The 10690-nt window shown below is 40.9% G+C and overlaps 1 protein-coding gene across 1 annotated transcript; it reads right to left on the reverse strand.

Moving 5' to 3' along the window:
• Positions 1–760: 760 nt before the first annotated feature.
• LOC127094507 (secreted RxLR effector protein 161-like) lies at positions 761–1393 on the reverse strand. The gene has a single exon (XM_051033333.1). It carries the CDS (start codon positions 1391–1393, stop codon positions 761–763), a length of 633 nt encoding a protein of 210 aa, XP_050889290.1.
• Positions 1394–10690: the final 9297 nt, after the last annotated feature.

Raw genomic sequence — 10690 nt, forward strand, 5'->3', positions numbered from 1 at the left:
ATGACATCAGATTATAGGTTTTTGGTCGAGGTTACAAGGATCATCTCATTACAACGTTCGACATGATGTCTCAAGTTGAGAAACAAAAATGGGTTGATTTTCGATTTATCAATTTTATTAAGTGTTCAATTTATCCTAATATCAAATTGATGTTATATCCTTATATCATGTGTGAATCGGATTAAACGCATGCTAAACAACTATACACTAATTACACTTAACGTTTTTATGGAGTTAGTCAATATCATTTACTCCGAAAAAGAGAGAGGGGTCAATTTTAACACATATTAGTCAAGTTTGTTTTATCATTCATGATGGTAATTAGTTGGTACCTCATAATTGAAGCACATTCGTTAAATAATATAAGGCATATGCACAGGGCAACAACTTCTTCATGCCCATTGTGTAGAAAATGAAGGCTAAATCAACTTGTTTATTATTAAAACTACTAAGGCACATATATAGCCTTTAGTAATAACAGAAAGGAACGAAATACTTGGCATAACAGAAGCCATAACAAGACTGAATCAAAAGACCTATTCTGTCTCCTACAAACTAGGAATTTATTAATTTACTTAAACAAACTCTAAGACTAATTCCAAACAGCTAACAGCTCTTTCAATCTCTCCCTTAAGCTAAGTACCTTTAAACTAATACTTAGCTTATCTCTGTAATATCACACATTCCCAATGATCTCCGAAGTTTTTGAAAAACATCTGCTTTTAATGGCTTGGTCATGATGTCGGCTACTTGATCAGCACTAGTACAGTACATCAAAGCAATAGTTCCTTCTTCTGATAGATTTCTTAAAAAATGATAGCGAATGTCTATATGCTTGCTGCGTCCGTGCATTACCGGGTTTTTGGACAGTTTGATAGCTGGTGCATTTTTCTCCTTCATAGCATAGCTCTTTGAGAATTCTTCTCATCCATACGGCTTGACAGGCACAAACCGCAGCTGCAACAAACTCGGCTTCTGTTGTAGACAGTGTGACTATAGGCTGTTTCCTTGAGCTCCATGCCACAGCTCCTGAACTGAGTAGGAAGGTATATCCACTAGTACTTTTCCTGTCTTCTATATCACCGGCGTAGTCGCTATCTGTATAAGCTTCAAGATTTTGACCATCTTTCTTGTAAAAGATTCCAAAGCCCATAGTTCCTTTCAAATATCTAAGGATTCTCTTTGCAATTTGTAAGTGAAGCTTAGTAGGTTTCGACATATACCTGCTAATTAAGCTTGTTGCAAACATTAAGTCTGGTCGGGTTGAAGTAAGGTACATGAGGCTGCCCACAATCTGCTTGTAATAAGTCTCATCACCCAGTACTCCATCTGCATCGCTACTGATCTTTACTCCAGGCACAATTGGGTTGCTGACTGAATTGCTCTCAAACATGTTGAATCTTCGTAGGACTTCCCCTGCATACCGCCTTTGACAGATGAAAATCCCCTCCTTTTGTTGCACAACTTCAATTCCTAAGAAATAGCTCATCCTCCCTAAGTCTGACATGTCGAATTCTCTCATCATGGAATCTTTGAATTCCCTCATTAACTTTTCATCGTCACCTGTAAAAATTAAATCATCAACGTAAACACTTACGATGATAATCTTGCCCTCATTTCTCCTCTTGATGAAAAGTGTTTGTTCACTGTCACAATTTTGAAATCCCTCCTTGATGAAGTGAGTTTTAATGCGACTGAACCAGGCCCGTGGCGCTTGTTTCAGTCCGTACAGTGCTTTGTGCAGCTTATGCACTAAGTGCTCCTTCCCTTTCTTCTAGTAGCCTTTAGGTTGATCAACAAAAACTTCTTCTATCAGTTTCCCATGTAAAAAGGCAGACTTGACGTCAAGTTGAAATATTTTCTACCCCTTTTGTGCAGCTGATGCAATTACCATTCTAACTGTATCAAGTCGTGCTACAGGAGAAAAAACTTCAGAGTAATCAATTCCATGCTTTTGAGAGTACCCCTTTGCCACTAAGCGTGCTTTGCATTTTATAACCTTGCCAGCTTCATCTTTCTTTGTCTTGAAAACCCATTTGACGCCAATCCTTTTAGCATCCTCTGGTAATTCAGTGAGGGTCCATGTGTTATTATTTTCTATGGATTCTATCTCACTATCCATAGCTTGTCGCCATTTTTCTTCCTTTACGGCATCTTCGAACCAAATAGGATCCCCTGCTTCAGCATCCTTCACCATGTGTGCTTCATCATCTGAGGGATTTTCCCCACTGACATAGTCATTCATCCAATGAGGCATCCTTCGATCTCTCCCTTGCACTGAACTTTTTCCTCTTTCTCTCTGATTCACAGGTGGCTCTGCATCCTCCTGATCCCGTGTTTCCTGTGTTTTCTCACATTCGACTTCACCTTCTGATTCCGGTGTTTCCTTTTCTTCCCCAATTTTCTGCACAATTTCTTCAACTCTCTTATTTGTTTTCTGTTCTTCCCACTCTAATTCACTATTTAACTGTCCCTCATAATCTTTTCCCCATTCCCACTGCTTATTTTCTTCAAACACTACATCACGGCTCACAATTACTTTATTTGTTTCAACATTAAACAATCTATAACCTTTTGTGTTCTCACTAATCCCCAAGTGTCATACCCCAAAATTTGCCCATTAATATTTTAAGACATTTTTCAGGGCATTCCAACTCATTTTTATGACACTGATCTTAAAGGAACAAAGGCTCAGCTCATGAATGGCCAAATCCAGAAAATGGCCCAAACTGGCATGTTCGCTACACGCTCGCCTAGCGAAGCTGACAGATAACAGAAAATTCTGGGCTTCACTCTGAGCCCGTTAGGTCACAAAAAAGAGCATTATAAATACCAGCACTTCAGTAATGAAAAGAGGGACGAAAAAGGACGGAAACCCTGGCATAGAAACCCTAGCTCAGAGAAGTCGGAGTGAAGAAACCCTGACGGCCGCTCATCCGCACCGAAGTTACCGCCGTCCAACTCAACCCGATACCAAAAGTGACTTGCCAATTCAGCATTACCACTCTATTGCAAACAGGTTTGTGTATCATTATTGTTTTATGCTTCCAATTTGTAAATCTCTAAATACATAATGCATCATGATTTAATTTTTGGATATGTAATTAGACTTTGCATGTGAATTCCAGTACGCCTGAATATCCTGAGTGTTTGACCATATTATTTCTGTAATTGAATGCAATAAGGCATGCAGCATGCTGAGATCATACTGTTCTGAAATTCAAAACCCGCAGCCGCTCGCTAGCACATCGCTAAGTGAGCATGTAGCGAGCATTCGCTAGGCCCTCGCTAGGCGAGGCAGAGGCGAACGGGACAGCCGTTGATATTTGTTATGTCCTATGCGTAACCTGATCTATTCTATGTTAATTATGCACTGTTTTGCCTGACATTCATGCTGCTGTGTTTTCTTTTGCGGTGTAATCCTCGATTGCACCCTGATTGGTATTCTAACCCGTTTGCTGAATTTTGTAAAGGTTCACATATCCCAGGAAAAGAGTGTTGTTTAGGCCTTCCACTTTATTTGTGGGATACCCTTATGAAGATCCACCCTAAATTGCTTAATTAATTTTAATGTATTAATTTTAATGTATTAATTTTAATGTATTGATTTTAATGTGGAGATTCATCCTAATCACCTAATTGACTTTAAAATATGGCCTTTAAATATGTGATCTTGGACCTCTCTTTTGCCTTACGATATTACGGTATAACGGTCATGTCCCGCGAATGTAGGGATACACTTAGCAAAGACCCTTCGATTAAATCATCATGTCATCATAAAATAAATCATAGTCCCTCGGATGTTGCCTTCGAATATATGATTTCGTCCCTCGATGACCCTTCGGTGTAGCCTACGGTTAAATGATGATCGTCCCTTTCGAATGCTAAGGTATCCTTACAACTGTTGCCTTCAATGACCTATCGATGACCCTACGATGACCCTTTTACATCCAAAAGGCTAAAATTATTTACTTCTCAATAGTAAGGACAGTTTTACCCTCATAAGGATAGGAAATGCCCATAACAACCTCAGGACGGGATAACTCTCAATTACTGGATCATAACCTAAAACATTTTCCACCCCTCACACTTTACACTTTACGAATCCTAGAAAATCACCACTTGGTATACATTCATACTAGAATCATTACCGAGTTATATTTTTCTAAACCATTTTCAAAATTAAACGAGATAAATACTTTGTATACATTCATACGAGAATCATTACAAAGTTAAACTCTCTTTCAAACATTTTTAAACAATCCACCAACACTTTTCAGACAAAAATATAAGTGATCCAGCAATTAAGAGCCCATGGATAACCATGGATACAAAGGATGCTAATACCTTCCCTTTGTGTAATGTACCTCCCGAACCCAAAATCTATTGAGGTTTTTCCTGTTCTTTTCCACCTTTCCTTATTGGATAAAAGAAAAGTCGGTGGCGACTCTTGCTATCCGCGACATTGCGATAAAAAGCAAAATACCCCAAGTCAGTTCACCGTATGACATAACTGGCGACTCTGCTGGGGACATAAATATTAAAGAGAGGTTACCTTAAAAACAAGATCACTTATTCAAATTGTCTGATTTACTTTTAAGGGATTGCTTGGGTATTCTTGAGTGAAAGATCCTACACCCGGATCTAGTGTACCTTAGGTAAGTAGCAATAGATCATCGCGACTATCCGGCGTATACCGGAATGGTCAAAATGATGGCTACGGTTAATGTGACGCTTTGGATGTCCTGATGTTCCTCATGTTTACTTGAGGAAAAATTTGGCTTCCGCGTGGTGTCATCAAAGCATTAACCAGACCTTTAGAACCCTAATTGACTCATCCTGGCCATTAGAAAGTAGTGAGATAACTGACTTCGGTTCCGACTGGGGTTGGTTGAGACTCGATACTACACTCTTTGAGATTGGACTTTAGGGAAGCTTCGGTCAACCACTTGGTGTTGCACTGAAGTGGACTTAAAGGAAGGTCAATGATTTGAGATCCTTCTAGAACCCGGTTACTATTCTAGGACAGGTTGAACCAACCAAACTTCAGTGGGGAGGGTACTTACCTGTGGAACTCATGCAAGCCTTAAAACCTAGGAATGATGGTTGTGTGACTTGCTTGTTATTTATTTAACCTCATAACATCATAACATCTTAACATCATAACATCATGACATCATAACATTGTACTAACCATTTCAAAGACTTAGGGATTTAACTTTGCTCTGTTTTGTATAAAAAATAAAAAATAAAAATAAAAAGTCTCCTTTTTTTGGTAGTCTATACAAAGTTAAATTCCAAAAGGCCTTGAAAACATTTCATACATTGCATAGCATGACATAACATTGCATAACAGGTACTCTAAAGGGATCAATGTTCTCACGGTTTTCCTCCAAACAGAAAAATGGACCTCGAACAAATTGTCAAAGATCTCCAGGCTCAGAATGCTCAACTCCAGGAGATGATCTTGAAATTATCCAAGGGGCAGGAGGAACTGAAAGCTCTCTTGCTCGAGTAAAAGGAAGACAAGAAACCGGTGAGTTACATTAACCCGGGAAGAAGGCTCAAACGACAGGCCACAAGAGTCGAGATTCGAATTCCGAAGGATCAAGAAGAGGAAACAGAGACGGATTCGGAAGATGAGAATGCTGATCCTTTCAACCCTGAGGATGACGATGAAGATTACGAGAATGAACAGTACTCTCCAAAAGATGACAAGTACAAGTTGTTGGAAGAACGCATGCTAGCTATGGAGGGTCAGAAGGCGCCCGGTCTGGATTTCAAAAGTTTGGGTCTGATCTCCGACGTGGTCATTCCCCGCAAATTCAAGGTCCCCGCCTTCACTAAGTATGATGGGGCATCTTGTCCTCAGATGCATCTGAGAGCTTACGTGAGAAAGATTCAGCCGCACACCACTGATAGGAAACTATGGATCCATTTCTTCCAAGAGAGTCTGTCTGGCACACAGTTGGAGTGGTACTATCAGCTCGAGAGCTCTGACATCCGCACCTGGACTGATTTAGCAACAACTTTCTACAAGCACTACCAGTATAACTCTGAACTAGCACCTACTCGGCTACAGTTACAGAATATGACTATGGGATCTAAAGAAAGCTTCAAAGAATATGCTCAGAAATGGAGAGATTTGGCTGGCAGAGTCAAACCCCCTATGACTGATCGAGAATTAGTGGACATGTTCATGAGCACACTGACTGGCCCATTCTACAGCCATCTATTGAGGAGTTCCTCATTGGGTTTCACTGAACTTATATTAACAGGTGAACATGTTGAAAGTGGCATTCGAAGTGGGAAGATACGGGCGACTACCTTTGATCCTTCGGAGACTCCTAATGACATTACTGCCCCTCTGCCTAATCATGACGAGACTGTCAATGCTGTGGAAGATGCTGATAACGGTTATGACTTGGATAGCTGGATTTTCCCAACAATTGATGACGGACTCGACAATTGGAAGGCTGAAGACACTATCCCGATTTCCTTTAGTCAAGAGTAATTGTTATTGCTATTTTAGTGTTTCAAAGCATTGTGTCTAAGCCCGGGGCACAATAGCTAATTTTTCAAGGGTTTTGTCATTTTCATAAGCATATTCACATTCAATGAATCAATGGACCTTTTGCATTCAAATATTGCGCTCTTTATCTTTCCTGTCATCTTTCAAATAAGCTATGTTTTCTTACACACACTCACGTAACAAATCGCAGATCCCTGTCCACTCTGGATCCTGTTGATAGTAATTCTGCTACTGTTCATTATGACTTTGAAAATCCGATCTACCAAGCCGAGGATGGAAGTGAGGAAGATTGTTAAGTACCTGGAGAACTTGCCAGACTACTGCAAGAAGAAAAGACTATTCAGCCGCATGGGGCATCGATCGAAATCGTAGATATGGACCACATCGCCCGATTTAGCTCCCATTTGACCGCTACTTGCAAATCCATCTTCAAATTACTGAGACAAAATCAAGAAGTATCTCCAAGAACCTCCAATTCTGATGCCACCAATTGAAGGAGGACCTCTAACTATGTATTTGACCGTGTTAGAAAATTCAATAGGGTGTGCTGGGGCAACATGACGAGTCTGGTCGAAAAGAGCATGTCATACACTGCCTTAGCAAAAGGTACCGACTGTGAAACAAGATACTCACAGCTCGAGAAAGCTTGTTGTGCTTTGGCTTAGGCTGCTCGCCGACTAAGACAGTATATGTTGAATCATACCACTTTATTGATTTCTCAGATGGGTCTTATCAAATATACATTTGAGAAACCTGCTGTCTCCTGAAAGAGCTATCACTGATAATGGTGCTAATCTGAACAACAAGATGATTACTGAACTCTGCACGCAGTTCAGAATAAAACACCATAATTCCGAAGTGGCGACTTGGTAATAAAGCATATCATTCTACCACAAGGTGATTCTAGAGGCAAATGGACTCCCACATACGAAAGGCCATTTGTAGTTAAGAAGGTATTCTCTGGTGGAGCCATGATACTTGCTACAATGGATGACGAAAAATCCCCGCATCCCGTGAACGCAGACATAGTCAAAAAATACTACGCATAAAAGAGACCCGCTAGGTCGACGTATCTAGGCAAAAGTAAGGGCATCCCGGCGAACCAAAAGGGTTCGGGCAAAATTTAGGGATAAACATAAAAAAATGTACACCCGGCAAGTCGAAAACCTGAAAAGGCGGCTTGGGCAAAAAGGGGTATCCTGGTGGATTGAAAACCTGAAAAGGCGGTCCAGGCAAAAATTAGGGATCAAAGCGTATGACTATGTCCCGTTCTCAGACAGCTTCATCCAAGTTCAAAGGACTGAACAAGCTAATCACTTCTATCCGACAGCAGGAGATGAGAGGCTTGAAGACATAATGGCAGTAGTGGAATTAAAGTCAATAGGACGTTTTCGGCATAGCTTTCTCTTTATTTTCTTGACAATTTCCTCTTACTAGGATTTTTGTCTCCTTGTACACAAATTGCCTGTTTATAGGCCCTCTTTCGAAATCAATATAATTTTAGTTTCAAAAAAAATGCTCTTGTTTTACTTTCTCTGTTTTGTTTGCATAAACGTCCATTGATTTAATTCGAATTAATATATGCATTTGGATATGATCGATGTTTACCAAAAATGCGTGCATAAAATAGAAATAGCGATTACTACTAGGCTTCAGGATCGAGGAGAAGGTCTAATCATGCTTTCCAATGAATCCGTTGCTAATCCTATTCCCCAGCAAAGCCAGTCATTCCCAGAAGAGAGTGGCATTACTAGACAAATGGGTCATCTCTTCCACCCCCAGCCGGGCTTCTGTTGAACATTTCTACCATCAGACAGAAATCAAGCATCCTCGGCTAAGAAAGGGTCATCGATACCAATATCTTCCAACCAGAAGACTGAGATTTATTTCCCCAGTAGAGTCCCCTGGAAGAACGTTTCATACGCATAGTGCATTCATTACATCATTTCACATTACATACCTACATACAATTTTTATTCCGCATCATATACATTACATCATTTCATAACATATACATGAATACAATGCTCGCATTTATTCCGGACGCATAATTCACTCATCACATCATTTCACAGCACACGCATGCATACAACATTTGCATCTCATGCATCATGACATGGCATGAAGCTAACTTTATTTTTCAGGTTAATTATCCTCTTGATACAATCAACACAAAGGTCCATTCAGACGGACATCTGTATCAATTACGTTCAGGATTCAACTACATCTTTCAGATATACTCCATGTCAACATTCATTCTGACATCCTCCTAACGATGGCATCTATAAGCCCATCCCAGACATTTATTGCAAATACAACATATACAAATACTATCAGATATAGCCTAGCGTACGGTTCATTCTGATTCAGCTCAACATATGACTCTTTCAACTCAGATGCGATCTAACGTACGATCCATTCCGACCTTCAACAACTCCAATACGGTCTAGCATGCGACCCATTTGGACCTTCAAGGCCTCAAATGCTACCTAGCATACGGTACATTCTGAAGTGTAGTCTGGCGTATGACTACCCCCTTCATCATCAGGTATAGCCTAACGGACGGCTCAGTCTACAACTCCGATACGATCTAGCATACGATCCATTCTGATCCTTCACCTCCAGTAACGATACAGCCTAACGGACGGCTCGTTCCGCAACTCAGATACGATCTAGCGTACGATCCATTCTGATCCTTTATCCCCAGCAGTGTATGACTCATTCGGATTCTTATCTCATTTTGATTCGGCACAACATATTACTCCCCAACAAGTACGATACGGTCTAGCGTACGACCCATTCGGATCTTCATTCCTCAGATACTACCTAGCGTACGGTACATCCCGAGGTGTAGTCTAGCGTACGACTACTTTTCGTCAGATACAGCCTAACAGACGGCCCATTCTGCAACTCAGATACGATCTAGCGCATGATCCATTCTGGTCTGTTATCCCCAGCGGCGTATGACCCATTCTAAATCCCCAGGGAAGTCGACGGCCTAATGAATGACCCACTATACGGTCTAGCGTATGACCCAGTGACACCCATGACTTCAGATATCTTCTAACGTACGACGCACTCTGAAGCTCTCATCATCAAACTTCCTAGATGGCATCTTTAAGCCCATCTCCATCCAGACTAACTAATTGACAAGTGCAAATTTTTGGGGCGTTCTAAGTGTTCAATAATCTTCCACCTCCAGACCACGAATGGCGTACATACCATTCTGACTCTCTCGGTTCAAGAATATTGAATAGGGGCAGCTGTCATACCCCAAAATTTGCCCATTAATATTTTAAGACATTTTTCAGGGCATTCCAACTCATTTTTATGACACTGATCTTAAAGGAACAAAGGCTCAGCTCATGAATGGCCAAATCCAGAAAATGGCCCAAACTGGCCTGTTCGCTACACGCTCGCCTAGCGAACGTTCGCTACACGTTCGCTACACGCTCGCCTAGCGAAGCTGACAGATAACAGAAAATTCTGGGCTTCACTCTGAGCCCGTTAGGTCACAAAAAAGAGCATTATAAATACCAGCACTTCAGTAATGAAAAGAGGGACGAAAAAGGACGGAAACCCTGGCATAGAAACCCTAGCTCAGAGAAGTCGGAGTGAAGAAACCCTGACGGCCGCTCATCCGCACCGAAGTTACCGCCGCCCAACTCAACCCGATACCAAAAGTGACTTGCCAATTCAGCATTACCACTCCATTGCAAACAGGTTTGTGTATCATTATTGTTTTATGCTTCCAATTTGTAAATCTCTAAATACATAATGCATCATGATTTAATTTTTGGATATGTAATTAGACTTTGCATGTGAATTCCAGTACGCCTGAATATCCTGAGTGTTTGACCATATTATTTCTGTAATTGAATGCAATAAGGCATGCAGCATGCTGAGATCATACTGTTCTGAAATTCAAAACCCGCAGCCGCTCGCTAGCACATCGCTAAGCGAGCATGTAGCGAGCATTCGCTAGGCCCTCGCTAGGCGAGGCAGAGGCGAACGGGACAGCCGTTGATATTTGTTATGTCCTATGCGTAACCTGATCTATTCTATGTTAATTATGCACTGTTTTGCCTGACATTCATGCTGCTGTGTTTTCTTTTGCGGTGTAATCCTCGATTGCACCCTGATTGGTATTCTAACCCG

The sequence above is a fragment of the Lathyrus oleraceus genome, chromosome 6, assembly GCF_024323335.1.
Source record: "Lathyrus oleraceus cultivar Zhongwan6 chromosome 6, CAAS_Psat_ZW6_1.0, whole genome shotgun sequence".
NCBI classification, from domain to species: domain Eukaryota; kingdom Viridiplantae; phylum Streptophyta; class Magnoliopsida; order Fabales; family Fabaceae; genus Lathyrus; species Lathyrus oleraceus.